Source organism: Agelaius phoeniceus, chromosome 7 (assembly GCF_051311805.1).
Source record: "Agelaius phoeniceus isolate bAgePho1 chromosome 7, bAgePho1.hap1, whole genome shotgun sequence".
Taxonomy (NCBI): Eukaryota; Metazoa; Chordata; class Aves; order Passeriformes; family Icteridae; genus Agelaius; species Agelaius phoeniceus.
This window is the reverse complement of record NC_135271.1, coordinates 17,142,955-17,166,452: the sequence shown is the minus strand read 5'-3', so window position 1 is coordinate 17,166,452 and position 23,498 is coordinate 17,142,955. Positions and strand designations below refer to the sequence as shown.

General features: G+C 41.9%; 1 protein-coding gene across 1 annotated transcript in view; it reads left to right on the top strand.

The window, feature by feature from the left end:
* The window catches only part of CPS1 (carbamoyl-phosphate synthase 1), a 91,844-nt gene that overhangs the window by 11,618 nt on the left and 56,728 nt on the right, over positions 1-23,498 (top strand). The window contains exons 6-17 of the mRNA XM_054636161.2: positions 2,071-2,163; positions 6,818-6,907; positions 7,992-8,120; positions 8,684-8,790; positions 9,883-10,024; positions 12,642-12,719; positions 14,237-14,335; positions 15,016-15,111; positions 18,483-18,672; positions 19,727-19,884; positions 20,637-20,765; positions 23,223-23,367. Of these exons, the coding sequence (XP_054492136.2) occupies positions 2,071-2,163; positions 6,818-6,907; positions 7,992-8,120; positions 8,684-8,790; positions 9,883-10,024; positions 12,642-12,719; positions 14,237-14,335; positions 15,016-15,111; positions 18,483-18,672; positions 19,727-19,884; positions 20,637-20,765; positions 23,223-23,367 (1,456 nt within the window). The remainder of the gene's footprint in view (positions 1-2,070; positions 2,164-6,817; positions 6,908-7,991; positions 8,121-8,683; positions 8,791-9,882; positions 10,025-12,641; positions 12,720-14,236; positions 14,336-15,015; positions 15,112-18,482; positions 18,673-19,726; positions 19,885-20,636; positions 20,766-23,222; positions 23,368-23,498) is intronic.

Below are 23,498 nucleotides of genomic sequence, written 5' to 3'. Positions count from 1 at the left end.
GCCTCAGGTAGTGTCAGACACAACAGGTATCAAACACATCTTAACTCAGAAACAGTCAGAGAGAGCAACAAGTCTGTGAGATATTGTGGATATTCGTTCACAGACAGTGGCACCTTTGGTCAGTGGAAATTGTCCTGCCCCTCTGAGACAGAGGAATGCCTACAGTCATCCAAGATGTATTCCTAACCTGGTTTCTTTTGGCTGAAGCCTGCTATTATTTTCAATAGTTATTACTTTTCTCTGTTTTCCAAGAGCTGACAATTGAAGGTCATGGGTAGGATTATGTTATGGAGTGAAGGTTAATGTGAAGGTACACTTCACACTGGCTGAAATAGTGATCAAAGCCAGTCTGAATGTAAATTTGCCTTGGAGGGCTTTCTTTCCTAATGGATTATTTGAAGCTGCTCTTTTCTTTAGATGATCAATTTTCAGTCTGCAGCCCAACCCTATGCCCCCTTTCATTCCACAGCACAAAACAGGAATGGGCCATCTTGAATAAAGGAATATTTGTAGAAATGAATTCTATTAGGAAGATGTGGCATTGTCCTGCTCTTACAGATAGCATACAAGTACAATTTAATACAATAGAAAATGGCAATATATTTTCTGCTTTCTTAAGACATAATAGATCACCATTCCTTTTATCCAAAGTTAATACTTTCAGTGTTTGTCCTGTAATTTAGCAGTGAGTCCCATTATACCATGACTTTGAATGGTATTGGTGTATGGCTCTTAAAGTGCATAATGTCACCTCTTCACCCAGTTCTCTCAGGCTGAAAAAAACCTACTTAGTATTTCACTCCCTTTCTCTATAAAAACTGGGGGTGAGAACAGGGTCTCCTTATGGTACATGCAGAAATAAGCAATGACTTGTTAAACTGGACTGAAAGTAAATGCAGGGCACCATTTGGCTGAGAACAAGGGGCTTGGTCATCAGCATTTATGGAACTCACTGCATAGTGGCACTCAGAACCATGGCTCTCAAGTACCCCTCAGGGGCCTCATTTCCAAGAACAGGACTTGCTGAAGATGATTTTTTTTTTTTCATGTAAAGCAGCTTGGAGCAGCTTTTGGTGTAAGAAAGAAGACATAGGATGTCAGCCACTGTTAGGGGCAAAACTGTCCTCAAAACTTGCCCTTATTAGTGTGCATGGCAGTGCAAGCTATTGGCTGTTGCTTGCCCTAGAGAAATGGCAAGGATACTTTAGGTATGGCAAACCAGGGCAGTATCTCAAAGGAGAATCACTGAATCCAAGGAGCAATCCCAGTGTGAATACTGGTGTCATAGCCAGAGCAAAGCTGAGTTTAACATGTTTGATCATGAAAGTGGGATGTGATAAATTTACCACAAAACATTGACCTTCTCTGTTTTACTTCCCCTTTCCATCCTTGAAAAGTTCTGTAGTGCACACTTTGTTCCCATGCTGAGAAGAGCATAACCCTAGATTAATCCCATTAACTTCAGGAGTGGGGCAAAGCCAAAGCAGGGATTCTTTTTCCAATGAGAAGAACAAGAGTGTCCTAACTTCTGCCAGGTGGTAACAGCAACACAGAGCAGGGCTTGCTAGAGGTGATTTTTATTTTTAACAGTTTATTCAGAAAACAGCTGGGCTGACCTGCCTCCTACATAGCTTTGCCTTACACCAGTTCTTCTGCCTTGTAGCTGTGCAGAGGAGGCAGCTGAAAACCTCACAGTGGGTTTCCAAAACCAAAAAATCTTCAAACTGCTTTGTGGGTTACTCCCAGATCTATGTGACAGTTATGTGGGGATCTGAATTCTGATCTTCTTGGAAGACAACTCAATTTCATGTCACAACACAGCTTGCCAGACTGCCTATTAACAAATACTACTGCTGATAATGTCTCTCCCCTGAAGGAAGGGGTTTAAACAGATTTTTTTTTTATACTGAGGAAGGCTCATAAACTTCTGAAAATGCTAAAAATGGTTATAAACTGCCAAAACCCCATATTTAAACAGCTGTTCTGGTTGCTGGGCCTGTCAACACCTCATCCCAGTGTTCACAGCTTCTCCTTTGCTCATGCTTTGTTTTTTATGGTGTATTTCCACAGGGCACAGTACTTGGGAAGATTGAGTTTGAAGGTCAACCCGTGGAGTTTGTAGACCCAAATAAGCAAAACTTAATTGCAGAAGTTTCAACAAAGGTGAGAACAACTTCTATAGTACACACCAGGTAGTAACTGCTCCTCATTTGCTCTGGGGATCAACCAGTTTTTCTAAACAAACAATTTGGAGATGTTTTTCAAACCATGCACCTTTCTAGACATTTGATGGACTGTTTTCTCAATATCCCTGTGGCTCCTTAGGTGCAGTGTTGGAGATAAAAAATGGTTTGTGTTGAGCTGAATGTGGTCTGGACCACACTCTGATCAGAGGACTGTGTGTTACAAAGACAGAGAAATATTGGGGATACAGTTAGACCTGGTATGTGGTGGATGTTTTCAAACATAAAAAGAATTTATAAAAAGAATGGTTTCTTTCCTTAAAAAAAAATTAGGAAACAAACTCACAATACCATTTGATAATCTGTGATGGGGTGTAATTTTGTTGGGGGTGATTCCAGAAGAGATTTCTAGATGTCAAAACCAGACCACATTAGGAATCCCCTATATCTACTGTTTCTGGAATTAGCTGCTGTGTCTATAGATCTGAACAGACTGCAGGTGAAGTTTTTACTTTGGTAGGTGGGCATGCAAACAGTGTTCAACTACAAGCTGAGAAGAATGTTAGAAATCATGGGGATGTGCAGGCACACAGTTTGTGGTGATTGGGAGTGGGGCTGTGGCTGAGCCTCATCCCCAATGGGCACAGCTATGAAAAGCAGGTGAGCAGCACTGACAGCAATGAGCCATGGAGTGCCCAGGGGCACTGAGCAACACCAAAGGGAACAGAGGGCACACAGGTGCAGGGCATCAACAGGAGGGGATAAAAGGCTGGGCTGAAGAACAAGAAGGGCAGATGCTTGCAGCCTGCTGAAGGGATGAGGTGTTAACTCTGTATGGGTTGGAACTTTCTGAAATTGTGTGGTGATGCTCTGTGTATGGTGGCTGTCTCAACTGTGACATGGATGTAGGGAAACCAGGCTCATACTAAAAATAGTAACTATTCTTGTACCAATGCAACTCCCAATGTCTTAAACTGTGGCCCCTTTGGGGGTTTAACTGGGGGATAAGGAGTGCCCTGGATGCTTAATTCCATTAAGAAGTGAGAACTGAGTATATGAGTCCCTTTTGCAAATTCCATGCTTGTTATGGTGTTTGCACTTCCCTCAAGATCAGTGAGGCTCTGGAAGAGCTCTGCAAATAGCTGCTTGTGTACTGTTCTGTACACAAGCCAGTGCATTCATGGTGTGGGTGAAAAGCAGCCCTGAGCTGAATGGTCAGCAAGCAAGGGGGAGCTTGAAGCACTCTCCATCTCCAAATCTTGGGTTTACAGTAGTAACTGGCATACTGGGATGCCACTGCAATGCAAAGGCTGCCTTGCAAATCTCACACTGGGGGATCTCCCCAGCTCATGCCAGCACCTCCACTATGTTTTGAGTCATGGCCTTGGTGCTACACAGAAGGATGGGAATTGCTTACTGAGGTTGTGATCCAGGATTGCAAGGTACAGGGGGAGCCATTTTGTGTCAGTAAATCTCAGAAACAGGTAAGATTGCTGATGCTAAACTCTGCAATTACTGTGACAGAATTACTGTAAAGATGCTGAAAATAGCTTCTTAAAGGGAGATAGAATAAGATTAACAGCACTTTGGCAGTCTTGTTATGTTTATAACTTCATTTTATAGGCTTAAAAAACAGCATCACATACAAAGCTGTAAATGAGGTAAGCTGTTTAATGTTGGTAATTACTGGACATGATAATCCATCTGTTGCCAAATGGTGATTTTCATGTAAATCAGCATACAGTATGATCTGGACTCTGCTTATCTATTGTACACTAGGAGTGATTGATTTTCTTATTATATCCCACCCACCCCCTGCCACCTTGATTAAATGCTAGTGATACAGACTGTGCTTGCTAACATTGTCTACCCAGGGCAAGGAATGTAGAGAACTGCCAGTGTTCTGCAAGCACTCTTGTTGGAGATTTTTTTTGGTGCATGTGATCATCAGGGTTGCAGAGCAGATGAGACATAGGTAACCAGTCCAAGCTAAGAGGTCATATCTCTCCACACATGCAGGTCCATGTACTGCTTTTGTTCTCAGCACTAGTTCCAGCAGGAGCTTGTATTCTCCCCAACCACTGGTTTGCATCCCTCTCATAAAATCCTTTCAGACTGGGACAGTTTTTTATGGGCTGTGCTGCCAACAGATGAGGGAAATCCTCTGGCTTTAGAAGGAATGGATTTTAACAGTTCTCTGATCCAGCTCCCAGTCTAGTTTCTTGGCCAGATGCAGGGGACAGGTCAGGTCTCTGCAGGACAGAGTGTGACAAATGGGTTGTGGAGACAGCAATCTCTAAAATCAGTCTTGGTGCTGAAGGAAGTGTTGTAACAAATCATAGCTAATTCATTTGAGCAGGAAGAGTTTTGAAAGTAAGGGTAATTAAAGTACTTTGAAGTAGTGTTGCCCCACAACTCTCTCTGGTCATGAGAAAACTAAGGAGAACCTTTGAAAGAGATCTTTGCTTCATAATATTTTGTTGTTTGTTTGTTTTTTTTTAAAGTATGGATTTTGTGAGAAATTGAGGGATCTTCAAGAGCCCCTTTTGAAAAGGACAGTGAGTTTTTTTTCTTAGGGGTCTCTGACACAGGACACTAAACTAGTTTCTGTGAGAACTGAACACCTTAATGTTCTTGGGATTTTTGGAACCTACCACCCAGAAGCTTGAAGGACAGCATGTAGAGGACCCTTAAAATCCCTGTGGAGTGATACAGTTCAACTGTGGACTGTTGGAACCTGAGTCTGATTATGTGCAACTCACTTTTATTTATACTTTTCAGGGTGTGAGGCAGTAAGGTGTCCTTGAGTTACAGGCCTAGAGAGGAATTGTTTTGTCTGAATAAAACAGGAGAACAGTAGCTGACAGGCTATGGAGTTTTAGAGTTAAACACTAAACAGTACAGGATCTGAAAAATATAAAAGCTGAATCCTAAGGCATCACTAGAAACCTCTGCATTTCAATCTCTGCAAAGATAAAAGTTCAAACAAGAACTGAGTTAGTGTAACACATGGGGAGGAGTTGCAATATTCTGTTAACAAACTTCATCTTGGATTATCTGCTGAGAGGATGTCTTTGCTTCTGGCTAACCATATTTCTCCTTTTAAAAAATTCAGTTTGTCACCCTGCACCAGCCATATTGGACATGGATTTTAGTATCTTTTCATAAGGAGGTCCAGATGTGAGATACAGATGCCAGGGAAGCTGATTAAAAGGGAAGTACTTGGTGTAAAAGAGGAAAAAAAATTGTTTTTTTCCATGATGCCCAAGAGAAAAGCCACTTTGGCAAAATACATTTGTCAATATCAGCTTTCAGAAGCTGAGTGTTACTGAAGGTAAGCACAGAGTTTGTTTTTAGGAGGAGAAGGCAACCTTATGTGCTTATTGATGAATAACATCAATAACTGCTGCCTCTAGTCATGTAGCAAGTAAAATAATTCAGCAAGCTTCAGAAAGAAGCTGTCCATAAATAACTTTACATTAGTGCTAGAGCTGTCTGACAATGGCACAGTACCAAGGCCATATAACATAGATTGGTTTGACTTCACTTTTTTCCATTCTGGCTGTGACCTGTGGATAACTGGGTGTACAAAGCATGATGGTCCAGATTTGGAACTGCTGACAATTTATTTTGTGGAATGGGTTAAGGAACAGCAGCTGGAAGGGAAGGTGTGAGATAAAACTGCCAGGTCCATATGAACATAGGTGCCATTGTGCACAGAAGGTCACTCCCAGCTGTCCCCAGCTGTGCTGTGCTTTGCTCTGACTGGGACTGGAGGGCTGGTGTGGTGTTTCATGTGATGGAGCTGTGCCTTTGCTCCCCTGGCATCAGCAGGATGACTGCACTTCAGCTGCAAATCTCTCGCTGGGTGTCTGGCCTGTTTCTCTTGGGTTGCAATAATCTGTGAGAATTGGCTTTTTGCTGCACTGCTAATGAGGTGACACACAGGAAAAAAGCTTGTCATGAGCTGTGGAAACAAGTGATTGCTTAGGAATTGCATTACTGCTGTTGATGCCTTAATGAGCTGGAACAGAGGCTAGACAGAGTTAAGAGGAATAAAGTGGACATTTATTGAAGTGCCTTCAAAGGCCACACCCTGGCACACTGCCCAGTTGGCTACAAGATGGAAGCAAAAGAGGGCTTGGTCATGAGATCTCACATTTTTATGAGTTTTAGTCAATTTGCATACAGGAGTTAACTTTCCAATTAATAGCTTCAAATGAAGAAGTTTCATCCTCCTTGCTTGCTTGCCTGCCCTCCTCTTTTCACCTTTTTTGTGCTTTGGACCTGAAGTTTGAAGAGATTTTCCTTGAGTCTCCAGCTAGAATAGGATTGTTTTGTCTTCATCACCCTGTGGAAAGATCCTAGTAACACTTAATATAAAGCTAAAAGTGTGCACCAAAACAACAAAAAAAAACTTAAAAAAGGTATCAATGCAATCAACAGTATATAAAGCAGCATTCTAACTTTTACTTTCACAGAAAGATAAAGGAAGCAATAATGTCTGCAGTACTCCTGGAGATTTCCACATAAATTAAGTACCAGTTGCTGCACATTGGTGAAAAGTTCTTCTGCCCATCTTCTCTGTGTTTTGGGGACATCTGTCATTTACAACATGGTTTGTCTTTTTATAGGAAGTCAAGATTTATGGCAGAGGGAATCCAATTAAAGTTGTAGCTGTTGACTGTGGGTTGAAGCACAACATTATCCGTCTGCTGGTAAAGGTGGGTCAGTGCTTGATGTTCCTTGTCGCTTGTTTGGCTTTGGCAAGAGCCTCAGCTGTGCTCACAAGCCTTCCTTCCACCTGGACACTCATGCATTTTAATGTTAGTTGCCCTCCTGAAGTGAGGCACAATTTTTAGGATGATTTTTATGCACTGGGAGGTGTTTTCTGCACTTGGTATAGTGTATTGAGGGGATAAGGAAGAGGACCTGTACAGCAACCTCTCAGCCATGGGAAGAACCCCAAAATATGAGTTTTCAAAAAATGAGGCAAAACTTCTGTAAAGAACAATGGAGGAAGGTCAACCCAACATTGTTAAAAATAAATAAATGAGGGGGAAAAATGCAATGATGGTGGTGAATGGTGGAAACAGGCCCCCAGTACCTGTGGAATATTCATAATTAAAGATACTAAAAACACAGCTTCCCCAGGCTCTCAGCAACCTGCCTTAAAGTGGAAATTACCCCTGCTTTGGTCAGGGATTGGACCTGATGGCCTCATGAGGCTCATGAATCCCTAGCTGTTCTTTGATTCTAGAATTCTGTGAAAAGCTTCTCCTGTTTTTAGCACAGTGATGTAGCAGTTCTTGCTTCTTTAGCCACACAGGAGGACAGAAGGCAATGTCCTCATATTCTCTAGATGCACAGGATTTCCCTGATTCATTTTTTTAATTAGTGTGGATGTTTGTCTCAGTTTTGATGTGTAGGACTGCTTCTGGCATGCCATAGAGCAAGGATGTGAAGTCCTAATTTAGCATTAGGATGAATGCACTGTGTAAAAGTGAACATATGTTACATGTTTACATACACACTTTTGCTTTCCATCAGTAAATTTTGATCTCATCAGTGAATTTTGGAGTCACTTGACAAACACTGAGGTGGCTCCAAGGGGCCAAGTCTGTCAGTTTTGTGAAGGTAGTATGGTCAGATAGTGGAGAGAAGCTGATAATGGGAAAAGGAGATGACTGAAATACAAGCTCAGGCTCTGGGACATGAGAGCATAGGAAGAACCTCCTTACAAAAATTTGTTTCTCTCTTCCCTTAATTTCTGACTCCCTTACTTGTATTTTGTTTGGTGTTTTTTAGCGAGGTGCAGAAGTGCATTTGGTTCCATGGGACCATGATTTCACTGGCATGGATTATGATGGACTCATAATTTCTGGAGGTCCAGGGGATCCTATGAAGGCCCAGGAAGTGATTCAGAATGTCAGAAAGGTACAGTGCAATGCCTATAGGCAGATTATACTTTTTAATTTGCCTTTTTTTCAAGTGCTTGAAATAGAAGTTGGTTGTATTAACCTGTTACAGGGCCAAATGTTGCTCAGCCATTTCAGCTGCCTGGAATATTCCTCATCTTGGTCTGGTGGGATTTGCCTCCAGCCCAATAGTTACTACAAGGCTTTATAGACCTTGGTGAACAATACATGGCAAACATGGTGACCACAATTACCATACCAGTGCCTTGAAGTACCCTGGGCTCTTTCAGGTCCTCTGTGACCTTAGGAAAGAACAGCACTGATTTCAGAGCTCCCACTTGGAATAATGTCACTAAATGTCTGTAATGCAGTGTCATTGCTTATTCTCTGTGAGTAGTCTGACACCAAGCTGTGCTCTGAGGCTTCTCTCTGAACCAGAGGAAAGGAGGAAACTTTCCTTCATAGGCGGCTGCCACTCTGACATTGACCTTTTTCCCAAGTCTGTGAGGGAACTGGCATGGTTTATGCTGGAATTGCTGGACAGAGACACTCCAATATCTGTTGAAAACCTTTTCATTTTAGGTCCTGGAGAGCAATCGCCCGGAGCCCCTGTTTGGAATTAGTATGGGGCATTTAATCACTGGAATAGCAGCTGGAGCTTCCTCCTACAAGATGCAGATGGCCAACAGGTGAGGCAGCTCTTTTTGCCAGACAGAGCAGCTCAGCACTGGAAAGGGCTATGGAACAGCAGTGCTCTGCTGCTGAGCTGCCTTAGGAGCAGCTGGCATCTCAGTAACATTGCTCCTTCCTCCCAGCCATTCTCCTTGCCTTTCATTTAAACTGCTGTCTTGGTTTGAAAAGACAGGTGTCTGCTAAGAAAGGCAGGAACCTCCCCTGAAATGGAAAAGGTAAACCCCCTCCCTCTGAATTATTATAATTTTTGAAATTAAGAGGCTCTCAGGCAAAGATATGGGAATAGGAATAACAGCTCTTTACTAGGAAAAATAAAAATACAAATGCAGTAAGACAAAACAACACTGCCAGAGTCAGAACAGGAGCTGACACCCTGTGGGTCAGGGTGGTGGCACAGTCCCATTCCATGCTGCAGTGCCAGCTGTGGTTCTGCTGGAGCAGGGATCCTGCACAAGGGGGGAGTTTTCCTCTGAAGCTCCAGGGTGGTGTAGATGGGCCTGGTGTCCCTCTGGGAATGCAGGGGAGAAGAAAGCTGTTCCTCTGGGAATGCAGGGGAGAAGAAAGCTGCTCCTCTGGGAATGCAGTGGGCAAAGGCTGCTGTGGTGTTCTCAGGGTCAGATTGTATCCAGGTAGGAATGCTTGGCTCCTCCCCTGGGCAGAGCATCTCCCCATGGGATGATGGAATTTGATCAGCCATGCAGGGACACTCAGTGGCCATGAAGAGAAGAGATCTCCTGGAGGGAGGATTGGTTGTGGAAGAGATAAAGAAAACTGCCCCATGAACACAAGAGACCTGCCCCACCTCTGACAGATGGCAAATAGATTACACACATTGTCTTTCAATCCAGGACAACTGCCATGTGATGCTTTGCTTTTTTGAGTGTTTTTGAAAGTATTTGCTGTAATCTATCCCTATCAAGTGGAAGAATATCACAGTTTCTCCTAGGATTTATAATTTTGAGATTGGCTGCCAATATTTTACTGCTACTATTGAACTGTTATGTATAGTCCCACAGTTACCAGCTCCTCCTAATTGTGGCACTTGAACACATTTGGCACTTGTGTCCTCTGATCCCTTTTTCTTGCAGAGGCCAGAACCAGCCTGTCCTGAATGCAGTGAGTGGCCAGGCTGTGATCACTGCTCAGAACCACAGCTATGCCATTGATGGCTCCTCCCTCCCTCCTGGCTGGAAGCCTCTCTTTGTGAATGCCAATGACAACACCAATGAGGTGAGCTCTGCACAGATTATCTCACCTCCTGTGAGCCTGCTCTCACAATATCAAGGCTAAATTTGTTGATTTGATCATCTGCTTTACTTGGAGCCCTGCTTTACAGCCAGGGTAAGATGGGTACCCCACTGTACCAGCCCCACTGCACTGACTTTAGAATTTCCCTGAACAGAAGCCTTATTCATTTCCATGATTTCCCCACTGCTGGTGGTGCTCACTTAGCTACCATTTGTGGTATTTTTGGGGTCCCCTGTTGTGGTGAGGAAAGATGAATCTGACTCCATGTTCTTAGAAGGGTAATTTATTATTTTATGATATTATATTAAAGAATATATGTAATATACTAAAACTATACTATATTAAAACTATACTAAAAATAGAGAAAGAATACAGACAGAAGGCTTAACTAGATACTAATGAAAAACCTGTGACTCTCTCCAGAGTCCTGACACAGTCTGACTGTGATTGGTCATAAAGTAAGAACAATTCACATGTTGGATAAACAATCTCCAACCACATTCCAAAGCAGTAAAACACAGGAGAAGCAAATGAGATAATACTGTTGTCCTTTTTCTCTGAGGCTTCTCAGCTTCCCAGGAGAAGAAATCCTGGTGAAGGGATTTTTCCAGAAAATGACAGTTGACAACCATTCTCTTAGGGTTTGTGCCACAGATGTGCAAGCCCCTGTCACCAGTTTGTTGTGTTGTTTCTGTGCTGCCCAGCACAGAAAAGGGATATCATTGTTATCTGATTTGGTCTGTTATTGTAAATATAATTCCAGTTACTGAAGTCATGAGGAAGAGGGGCTGCCCCTAGAGAATAGCTTACATGATCTGAGATAAAAGTCCAATGTCAAGTAACATCCATGTTTGAGATCTCAGGTTTCTCATTGCCCACATCAAATCTTTTCCGTGATGCCCAGTGTTGTGCAAGTTTGTAGCTTCTTGTTAGTTATCGGGAAATCAATGAGAAGAAGGTATTTTCAAAAGGCATATTTCCATGAGGGAAACTGCTCTCTCTCTTGTTTTGAGAGTTGAATGCTCACTATCAAGTCTGGCAGATTGAACAGTGCTGTACTGAGCTACCCATCTGATGATTTTAGAATAGGTTTGGTTTGTCATTTGGTGTTTTCTTTATCCTTACAGAAGGATATCTAAACACAGAAAGGTATCTAAACATAGACAAATTTTACCAAACAAAACATTGATGCAAAAAATTTACAGCTGTTCAACTCAATTTTTGAAATGAGTTTATTTTCACTGTCTTGACAAACTAAACCCATTCCTTCCCAGGCCTTTCATGTTTGCCTTAGCTGGAATTTGGAGACAAAGGTGATAGGGTTGGACAGGAATCTTATGGATCTAGTAGAATGATGTTCTTTCATGTGAGCTAAAAAACCATTTCTGTGAGCCCCAAAGCAGCAACAGTCTCCTAAACCTTCATAGATGGGGAGGGACGAGGACTGTGTTGGTTTAGCATGCAAAAACAGGGTCAGGGCTGGGATACTCTGTCATGTGGAGTCTGTTGCATTCCTCAGCTTGGAAAAAAAAGCATTTTTTGGGTCTGACCTGACCTATCACAGCTGGACAGGGCCAGCACAAGTTTCCAAATACTGACAAGGCATGGAGTGAAGACTTTTAGAAGTTTTAAAATATATTTTTTACATTTTTACATTAAAAAAAAGTTTTTTCATACATTTATATGTAAATACAAGGAACATGAGCATTTAGGGAAAATGTGACAGACTGATGGAATTCTTTACTCTGCGAGCAGAAACTCATGGCATAATGTTGTGGTCAGTAGCTCAGCTCTCATCCCTGTCCTATCCTGGCATCCCAGCCTGAAGCTCTGGATGGCACTGTGGCTCTATGTGAGACTGTTTGGGCTCCTTTGTCCATTTCTAAGGGAAGCAGGTTGGATCAGGGCTGCTTTTCCCTGAATTTCCTCATGAGGAAGTTCTCTACCCCTATCTGGAATTGGGGCTCATGAGCAGTGACACCTATGGGATGCTTTCCCAGTGGATCTTGCTTCTTGATGCTATCAGGCCACTCAAATGAGAAATCATTTTTTCCTGGCTCCAGCTGAAACTACAAACACAGTCTCTAAACTCAGTTTAGGTCCTTCATAGCTGTTGTTTGTCCACAACAGTGGTCCTCTTCATCACTCTGCCCAACCCCGTGTCAGCATTTAAAATTAATTATGGAAATCAGGAGTGTGACCAAAATTTTTTCAATGACAGAACCAATCAGCTTGGCATGGTTAAACCATTCATTGTCCCAGGTGATCTTTTCTTGCCAGGTATGTTTTTCTTCTCTGCCCTGTGTGTGCAGGGAGCCTTGTGTAGCTGCTCTGTCAGATGCTTACAGCCTATCAGTGTTTGGTGTTGCAGTGAAAGCTCCATCTCCACTGTGCCTCCCAGTCCATGGACAGCTGAGCCTTGCACAGGCCCTGCAGGGTTAACAGCAGAGCAGGAGGCTGGGAATGAAATGGGTGTCAATTTGACAGCCCCTAGAAACACATCAGTCCTTTGGCCTTCAGTGCTTGCAGAGATAAGGTGTGGCTTTCTGTTCACTTGCTTGTCAGGAGGTGTCTAAGAGAGTCCCTTTTATTCCTGCAGGGAATTATGCATGAGAGCAGATCGATTTTCACAGTGCAGTTCTATCCAGATGCAAATCCTGGGCCCAGGGACACAGAGGTAATGTATGGGGATGATCTGGGCTTGCTTTCTGATGGCCTTGTGAGTGCAGATGTTTATCAGCTGCTGTACCAGTTGGTGGTGGCCCTAAATCTTGGGTCTGGAAGTGTCAGCATCCCAGTCATGCATGGGCTTGTGTCTGCTTAGCTTGATCTGGAGCTAATTACAATCAGCAGCAAGAGCTCTATTGACTTCTTAGTGCTTTGGATCAGTGATTCCATTCATATCATGTGTATGTATTGAGTCCTGCTGGGATTATCTGTGTTGGGAGTTACTAAAGTGTTTAAGCCTTTGCAGGATCAGGCTAAAATCTCTTGCAAAAGAGACTGCAAAAGGAATAGGATTTTATCTTAAATGTAAAAAAATACTAGCCAGATGCTTTGTAATAAAATCATTAACTTTCTAATATACTTTAGTTCCACTTTCAAATTTTATAATTACTGTAGAGTTATGTAAATGGATTCATACTTCCTCACTCTGGTTCTCCTAAGTGAAATGAAATTTTAATCCCCCATCTGTGACTTCACACAAATTTTGTAACAACTGGTTGCATAGTCACAGAATATGACTAAGCAGCATCAGGGGATGTGGAAGGCAGAGGAAGCATGTCTGAACATAAATAAACTATTTAGCATTTCCTGAGAGACAAAGATGGAAGAATACCTAGAAATGCTTATGTTAATCTTAATTTGATGATGTTGATTAAATCTGCAAGTAAATCTCTTGATATCAGGAACTTTTATAGCAATCTGATTGACTAGTGTATATCAGAGAACTCCAAAACTCAGCTGTGTGTCTTCTCCAAGTCTGTGCTCTCCCACTGCTGGGATGGTTTGATGAGATAGAGCCTGTCCTGACAGGCTTGCAGGACCCATCCATACTCCTTCCACAGGTAATTCCCAGCAGTCAGGCAGCCTCAGGGCTGTGTGGCAGAAACCTGGCAGGTGTGGGGTGAGTGGGAAGCCAGTCCCACTGCTCTAAGTGGCTGATCCCACTGAGAGCCCTGCTGCCTGCCCTGCCTGCTTGGAGAGCCCTTTTCTGGCACCTCCTCTGGAAGGACAACACTGATTCTGCACAACTGATGTTTAGCTATCTCTGCTCTGTGGTAGGCACCCTTCCAGATGGTTCCCTGAGCTAGTTCAGGGTGTGCTCCTCTGTTTTAGCTTTTGGTTCCCTGAGCTAGTTCAGTGTGTGCTCCTCTGTGTTTTAGCTTTTGGTGCACGTTCACTCCTTGCACTGGCAGCCACAGAGAAGCAGAGCACACAGACATGATTGATGTGTGTTTTCTTCCTGATTATGACCTCACTTTCTTGAATGCAGCTTTGTCAGATATGTCAAAGTTGTTATATAAATTTCAAATAATGATTTCCTCTCTGAGATGGTGTAAATCTGCCTGCTGAAGGCAGCAGAGCAGAGCTGATTGCATGAATTCACAAATGGCCTGTTTTTTTTCCTTCTTTGCTTGGTATATATTGAGTTCAGCTTTGACAGTAAATACATGTGTTTGTTTTTCCTAGTTCCTATTTGATTCATTTATTTCCCTGGTTAAGAGAGGGAAAGGCACCACCATTCCCTCGGTCCTCCCCAAGGCTGGAGTGACAGCTTCTAGAGTGGAGGTCAGTGTACAGATATTTTCATGCCTGTCAGTGAGCCTGGGAGCAAGTTAATTCCTACTGAACTGAATGAAATAGCACATGGAAGTCAAAGGAGGCTTCTCTTATAAAAGTCCTGACAGCTGCTTATCTCACAGTCATCTGGCCTCTCTTGTGTTATTAACTCTCTTTTCTTTGAAAGAGTTTTAAGTTCTGATGTTTCATGTATTTTCTTTGCAGTTCTTCTGAGAGAGGTGCTCTCATAGCAGTATAATCAGGTGCCCTGGGATAATCTGGCCATGAGATTTCATGCCAGCAGTATAATGTTGGTGCTTGGTTGCTTAGCAAATAAGTCTGAAATTCCTAACGTGAGCTGAATTTCGTACAGTTTTTGCTGTCTTAGAGGCAGCAGGATTTTGTGGGTAGCCAAAGTGAGGCATTGTTGTCTATAAGCACATGATACAAGTAAAATGTTTATTGTATGCTCTATCCATGAATCACATGTTTCTCCAAATAGAGATTTATGGGAGAATTCCAGTAGAAATACTCCAAAAAGTAAAACTGGGGTGATTTTGAAAGCAACTTCTTTTCTTTTGAAAATGTATGTTCTGTAATTTAAGACTGTTCAGTGCTGCACAGTGTCTGTTCATGTCAACATCCACCACACTGGGACTGATTGTTTTCATGCCATTTGCCACTTGCAGGTCTCCAAAGTTCTCATTCTAGGATCCGGGGGTCTGTCAATTGGCCAGGCAGGGGAATTTGATTACTCTGGATCACAGGCTGTGAAAGCCTTGAAGGTGAGGAAATACTGTGAAAATACACAGAGTTCTGTATGTTTATAACCTCATCTTTCCCTTCTCACAGCCAAGCTGATTCCTCCAATTGTGGATCTGAAGCTAGTGAGGATAAATGACTATAGGAAAAATAAGCAATAAGCAATTCATGTCCTGTGATGGGGTTATTACTGGTAATGTAAGAGTTACCTGGGTCCCAAGATCATGTCTAACCTCATGTGAAGAGGGAAGAGGGAGCCCTGACTGAGTCACAGCAGAAGTAGCAGCTGCCTTCAGATGAGATGTGATGGTTGTGAGCAGTTCTGAGGCTGTCCTGATGCCACAAACATTCTATTCCTGTGCTGGCCCTGGAGTGAAGGAACAAAAAAATCAGTTTTAGGAATATTAAATATAATCTGGGCTGCCCTGGTTTATCCCCATGTTGCAACACCTCTTGTATTGCATGTGTGTTGTTTGTGTACTGTATTGCTATTGCTGGCTACTGGTTCAAACTGACCACATTGTCAAGAGACAATTACAGGCCAGGAGTGGAGGATCCCAGAGTTGGGGAGTGTCAATATGACCCATTTGGAAAAGAGATATCTCCTTTATTTTAATGTTTGGTTTGTTTTTTGCGTTTTTTTGGGTTTTTTTAAATTTATTTTTGGTGGGTTTTTTTGTTTGGGTTTTTTTTTTCCCTCTTTGGCCTTTAAACTCAGTTGGGGTTGTGGAAGAAAGTAGTTTTTTTAGTGATAAATGTCCCCAGCTTGACTTTCCCTTCACATGGCCACCCAAGAGCTGCTGTGATCTGTGGGCTGATCCAGAGGCAGAGCTCGCCCTTCCTGACCTTGCCTCTGGCAGAGGCATTCAGGGCTGCATGGGAGAGAGGAGTGGCTGGTTAGTCCTGCCAGGGAAAGCTGCAGAACATGGCTGGGAGAGAACATCCAATTAACAGGATGAAATTTCTTTTCCCTTAGACTTCATTTTGTTTGATTTTTTTTGTTATGAATCAGCACTGATTCTCAGTGGTGATGTTCTGATTCATTCTGCTGTGTGCTGCTGCTCTGGCTTGGCTCTTGGATGCTCATTCATTATAAGAAGGTGCTGATACTGATATTCAGTCCTGGACAGTTAAATGGGTGCTTCTTTTAAAGACTAAAAAGTCTTGAGGAGATGGGACTTCCACAGTCAGTAAATGTGTATCTGAAAAAATATTCATCAAAGGCAAGAACTTCCCCTGAAGAGCAAGGCCTGGAAGCATCTGTGGACAACAGACTGGCTTGTGGTCACCTGGAAAATCTTCTGGAAAACTTTCTGTGGGGATTATCCCAACTCAGCTGAATACAGGTGGATATTACACAAAAAGAGAAATGGAGCCCTCCTGGAGTGTCAATAATCCATTGCTTTTAATTGAGTTGTAACAAATGTCTCCATCAGAGTGGGTGGCCGTGACACAGAGTTCTGTATGTTTACAAAAAACTAAAAAAGGCAGAAGTTGAAGGAAAGGGTTGCAAGAGGAAACAGCATGTGGATTAAAATCCAACATCCCAAGCAATTGGGCCAGAATGATGTGCTATCAATGAAATTTTTCTCTCAGCACAGGGAGAGACATTAATTCTCACATTAATTCTCTCATTAATTCTCTTCATCATCACTGCTAGTTGATCTTTAAGATACCTTGTCCCAGATAAGGGATGTGCAGATAGTCCAGCTTGTTGAAAAGTGATAAACTTTTCCCATTTGTTTCAACAGAACTGTAGCCATGAATTTCTGAATACATTTATTAGAGAAGAATATTTTGATCTTTTCCCTCACCATCACCATGAAAACTACGCAGTTAAGGATCATTTGTCTAAATCCAAAATATTTTCCATACAGATTTTATATGTTCTTTTCCTCCCCTGTTCCACACATTTCCAAGGAAAGTGTGCTTCAGTGAAAAAAAAATCCAACTTGTGACAGGGAAAAAAAGCCAGCAGAAATTTACAGCCAGTCTTTAAGGCAGTATTTTAAGTTTTCAAAGAAAGGAGAGGAAATGTTATCCAACACCCGAACCCTGAGAGCTCTGAGTGAGAATCCTGCTGCTCCAGGTGAGTTATATTTTTGTTCCCCCAAAGCAGTGAGACAAACAATCACAAATTTTAAACAAACACAGAAAAATCCTGTGGCATTTTCATGCCTATTGTGAGCTGAGGGAAAATAGCACTTTGTCTACTGATCCTAGCAACACTTCCATAGCATTTTTTCCAGTTTGTGTCTTTATAATATTTTTAAAATATTGTTACTCTTCCTCTTTTCAATGGGAATTGCAGTTTTTTAACCTTTTAACAACTTCCATGTATATATTCAGAATTACATTTTGATTTGTAATTTTCATCTATAACTAGCATTTTTTGAAAATTATGTTTGTAGTTTTTCAGCCTTACATGAAGTTGATGGAGATTAGAATGAGCTCCTGTAAAAATGAGGCCGCACCCTTTGCACTTTACAGTCTATCTTTGCAACAAAGCAATAGAACAATTTTCTCTATCTGCAGGTCTACTGCATGTGGTTGATGTGGGGTTTTTTAAGCTTGGCCACACTCATCTTTAGCAAAACTTGGTTTCCTCATTAGGTGCTGATATTTCAAGAATGAAGGGGATTGATCTGCCCAGCTCTGACTCAGAATTTTCTATTAATGAGCAAACTTAGTGCATTTCTGTCTGTAGCTAAAGAGTAGCAAGACTGTTAGAGCAGGAAACAGATAAACTTCATTATCTATTATTACTCTATCTCAGTTTCTCATCTGTGACAGAGAGCAGTGTAAAATTTTGGCTGTCATCTTGCATAGAAAGGCAGAGTTTGTCTTTTAATATGTACAGTATCGAATACAAAAAGCTGTGGGATGAGATTTTTAAACTGATAATACCAGGACAATAAGGTATTTCTATGGAAAATCAAAAAAATGTGGTTTTGTTACTATTACTAGTTGGTACAAAAATCTGAGAACTTCAAAGACCTACTGCTTGGCAAGAAAAGATTAACTTTTGATTAAATTTTTTGCTTTGTCACCTTTAATCTGACCTTTAATCCAAAGGCAGACAGACATGAGTGAGTATGCTGCAGTTTGTAGCTGTCTCTCCTATATAACTCCTAAATGTGTTAAACAGTTTCAATCAAATTTCTGAGTCGTGGGAATCTCCATTCCCTCAAGATTCACAGGCACAAAAGTAAAGAATTGGCATTGGCTCAGCCTTCAGACCAGAAGTCTCTTATAGGACAATACATAATTTTTAAAATTCTGCTGTTGGTAAACTGCTTGTTGATGAATCCCATCTCTTCTTGCTGGTGCTGCTGCTGCTGTTAACTTTTTTCCCCACATGTGCTTATTTTTAACACAGATTTTAATTTTTCAGGAAGAAAATGTGAAAATTGTCCTCATGAATCCCAATATTGCTTCAGTGCAGACCAATGAGACTGGCTTAAAGCAGGCTGATGCTGTCTACTTCCTCCCCATCACTCCTCAGTTTGTCATTGAGGTCATCAAGGCAGAGCATCCTGATGGATTAATCCTGGGCATGGGTGGCCAGACTGCTCTCAACTGTGGTGAGTGTGGTACAGGTGCCTTGGCACTCCATGAAGGCTAAATCATGGTTTTTACCACATAACAAGTACAGTAATAAGGGACAGGACCAGAGGAAATGACCTCCAGTTGCACCAGGGGAGGTTTAGTTTGGATATATGGAGAAATTTCTTCACTGAAAGGATGGTCAGGCATTGAATCAGTCTGGAAGTGCTCAAAAGATGTATGGTTGTGGCACTTGGGGACATGATTTAATGGTGTACATAGTGCTGCTAGGTTAACATTGGACTTGTTGATCTTAGAGGTCTTTTCCAACCTGGATGATTCTATGACTCTACCACATGTTCTGCAGATTTTATTTCTGCAGGCATCCAAACCTCACACATTGGCCAGGCTACTGAGGCACAGAGGCAGAGATTCCAACCATGGGGGTGTCAGTCATTCCTAAACTGTGAACTTAACGTTTAATTGCTGGGTTTGGTAATTGACTCATATGTCCTGCTTTTCATCTTGAATCTTAGTAATCATAGTTGGATTTGGGATGTTTTGACCACCTTGAGGCAGAGATCAAAAGGAAATGTTACCTTCATATAACTTCTTGCTCCAATATTCATCTGTGCTGCTTTGCTCTGTGTTGCAGGTGGTGGCTAACTGGTAACTGTAGTATTATCCCAGGTTTCATGGATTTGAGGATGGAAAATTTATGGTTATGAGTTCTGACAAAAATAATAAAATTACTTGTGGATGAGGCCAGACAAGCTGTCAGCTAATCAGATATCTTTTGAGTACTATCTTTGTTCTAAATTTTCTAAATTCTTCTCAGTGAGGGTGGTGAGGCCCTGGCACAGGGTGCCCATGGAAGCTGTGGCTGCCCTTGGATCCCAGGAAGTGTCCAAAGCCAGGCTGGATGGGGCCTGGAGCAACCTGGGGTAGTGGAAGCTGTCCCTGCCCATGGCAGGGGGTGGAATGAGATGAACTTTATGGTTCCTTCCAACCCAAACCATTCTGTCCTCCTTTAATTCTATGATTCTTCCTTTACTCTCAATCCTCAGAGCTGTGTCTTGGTTTCCTCTGCAGGAGTGGAACTCTTCAAGCAAGGGGTACTGCAGCAGTATGGTGTGAAGGTCCTTGGTACCTCAGTAGAATCCATCATGGCTACAGAGGATAGAAAGCTTTTTTCTGACAAACTAACTGAGCTAAATGAAAAGATTGCTCCCAGCCTTGCAGTGGAATCGGTAAATCAGATAAATTTGAAGATGTGATTGCTATTATTGCTGCCCATTTGACTTAGTAAAAATATTTATGGTTTTGTAGAGTGAAAGCTGAATGCAACTGTGGATGCTGGAGTGTGTACAGCACTCCTTGGTGATTAATGCTGGGTCACCATGATTTAAAATGAGTGAAAATGCAGTTAAGCACTGCAAAAACCTAACCTAATTTACCAATTGGCAAGAAAAGTAAATTATATTGGGGTGACTCCTGTGCTGCAGCACAAAAGTATGTGGCATGTCAGGGGTACTTTTCTTAAATCATATACAAGACATTTAGAATTAGGATTGGACATCCTCAAAATCAGCATGATTGAAATCTTTCTTGAGGATGGGAGTATGAAAACATAAAATTCAGTTTGGTGGAAAGGTCTGTTCAAGTTTGGAGGAAACCAAACAGGTTTTAAACTGGGATGTCTTTAGGAGGGGTTATTTCATGCTGGAGTCTCTGTAGACAGATCATGTAAGGACATTGTCCATGCAGGTCAGCAAGGAAGTCCACATACAGCTAAGGGCAGAAATCACCTCCATGTTCCAGTTTTCTGCTATTTGGCAGAAAAAGGGAATATTATAAAGTGAACTTCTATTATTTTAATTTTATCTTCAGACAGTTTAGTGTCTTACTGATGGGATTTCCAGTTAACCTTGTAACCAGAGTTGAAGGCTTTATTTATCTGAATTGCTATCTCTTTCTGAAATGCATTCCCCTCTCCTGTAAGGTTGAAGATGCTCTGAAGGCAGCTGAAAAGATTTGCTACCCTGTCATGATACGTTCTGCCTATGCCCTTGGTGGGCTGGGATCTGGAATTTGTCCTGATAAGGAAAGTTTGCTGGACCTTGGTACAAAGGTATGTCTGGAACTGCAAATTTGAGGAATATCTGAACATCTGATTTTCTTAAATATTATTCTAATGTCATAGACACTGGGATCGTACATACCTTACATTTCATCTTATCTGTAAAATGTTGCCCTGTAGGAACTGCCCTCTTTTCATCATTCCTGCTGACAGGTAATGAAAATAGCTCAATGACAGATCTTTTAAATTCAAGACAAGACATAATTTGAGCAAGTTTTTCAGCAGTTTTGGTCTTAAAGGAAATACCTTGGTCTATATTCACCTACTTCCAAGAGTAAATTATTATGAACTGTGTCAAGGAAGTGGAAACATTTGAAATGCTGAGTGATAATGTGGTCTTAGGGACAGAAGGCTGGAAGGCTTGGGCTTCTTCTTTTTGTCAAAAGATGGTAATTCTCCTAGGTCAAAAGCTCATTTAGCAGGATGACACTTCATAATTTGACAACTACCAGCTGTCTCTGGCTAGGAAGACAGGTCTTTTTCTCTAGACAATCCGGGATTGTTTAAACATTGCTGTGAAAAGTTAACAGATAATTGGGGAAAACAAATCAAAAGCTTTTTTTCCTTGTCAAAAATGCAGAATTTCATGAATTAAAACTATCTCTAAGGGTCTCCAGAATTCTTGGGTTTGTCTTTCCCTGGTTTGCTGAGCCTCTTAATCTTTCACTGATCTCTAGAAAGAAATACTGCAGGTGTCACTAAGAGCTGTACATGCAAATGACTTCTTTGTGTTCCCCACCTCTGCTGTCATGCAAACAGATCCTGGGTCTGGTGTGCTCAGTGCTGAACAAACACTGCTTGGGTAGGGTCAGCTCTGGGGGGCTCAGGGGGCAGGACTGGCACTTGTGGGGGAGGCAGGAAGGGCAGGAATTCCACCTTGCAGATCCATGGTGAGGCTGGCACATGTCACTTCCTCAGGCTCACTCATGGCCTGTGTTTAGAGGAAGCAGAAATTCACCCATAAACACTGGGAGTGCAGCTGTCTGACAGATTTATATCAAAACCTTTTTCAGCAGGAAAACCTGATTTTGATCACCACATTGTGGTTGTTTATTTTATTTTTTTTAAAGTAAGCCTGCTGCCTACCAGCACCCTCGGGTTCCTGCCTGCAGGGCTGTTCCCAGTTACTACTTCTGCCAGGTAGTGCTTCATTCTAAGTTTGAAGTCTGGCATTTCTACTTGTTAAATGTCATCCCATTAATCATGGCTTAATGCTAAAATTGATCTGGATCTCTCTGCAAGGCCTCCTGTCCCTCAGAGTTTACACCACCTCCCAGTTCAGTATTGATATTTCAAAATTTACAGTGAAAAGCAATTTGGGTCTTGTTGAATTAACTCAAATTTGGATGCTCATTTCCAGCCTAGCAGTTATGATTTGTAGTAATTCAGTGAACTGGACTTTCAGGCACTGGAATGAACTGTTTATAACTCAGATAACTGAGCACTGGGTGTTTGATAGCACAGCTAGTTCAGCTAACCTGGGCCTTGAGGTTGTGTCTCCTGAGTCTGCTCATTGAGTGGGAGAAGGATACAGGAGCATCCAGGGCTGGTTTGCAGCAGTGGTTGGGTGCTCCTGCTACATCCCCACCAGGTCAGTGTCTGGTTAAGCCAGTGTGAAGTGCCATTCCAATAACCTTTTTTTCTTTTTTTATGTGTGAATTTGGCAACTGAGCTAAGGGCAGGGTTTAAGTAACAGCTTGAGTTAAGGACAGATGGGAGCAGGCTGAAGAGCCAATTCATGGGCAGCATTATAACAAGAAGCTTTGCTAAAGGATGGATTGATAATGTGCCCATCACTTTCTAGGGTTTTAAGCAAGTATTGATTAATGTTTTCTATCTGCTAATATTAAAGCCATGTATTCACTAGATTATGCTCATTTACCAACAAACTGTATTTTTCATTTTTGCCTCATGTGCTTGAGGAATACTTTCAAGATTAGTTCAAGAATAAATCATGACCCTTGCCTCTGGTTAGTATGCCAATGACAAGCAGCATTATTAATGCTATTAATTACATACTGTTTGCTGGCACCTACACTCCCATCACTCAGTCATTTTGCTTTTTGCAGTGCTCTCCTATTGAAGTCCTTGGGGCTGCCCACATAAAAGTGTGTCTGTTGCATGATTGAAGCCTTAAATATTCTTATATTCCTATTTGTTATTTATATACTGTTGCAGGTACACACGCCCAGCCCTTTTTTCCCCATTGTATCACATACATATTTTCAAATGTGCCTTTCAAATAACAGTAAAGCAATTTTTAAGAAAGAGAGAAATAGAAAGTGCTTGTTCTCAATGTTATGAACTTATTTTCATCTTTCATTTGGTCTGGGATGTCTGGAGAGAAGTCTTAAATGTGCAATATAGTCTAATAAGGGGTTTGGTGCAGGCTTTTGGGGAAGTGTTGTGTGGTTTTTTTGGTGTTTATTTTCCCTAACCTATTCCCAGGCATTTGCAATGACTAACCAAATTCTGGTGGAAAAGTCAGTTGTTGGCTGGAAGGAGATAGAGTATGAAGTTGTGAGAGATGCTGCTGATAACTGTATTGCTGTCTGCAACATGGAAAACATTGATGCTATGGGAGTCCACACAGGTAGGCTTGGCTCAGTGACTTTTTATATGCAGTATTGTTCTGCCTGGTGTTATTGACAGAGCTTTGGGATTGATCAAGTGGGCTAGAAAAATACTGCTCAGGTCCTGAATACAGCCAGATAAGATTTGAAA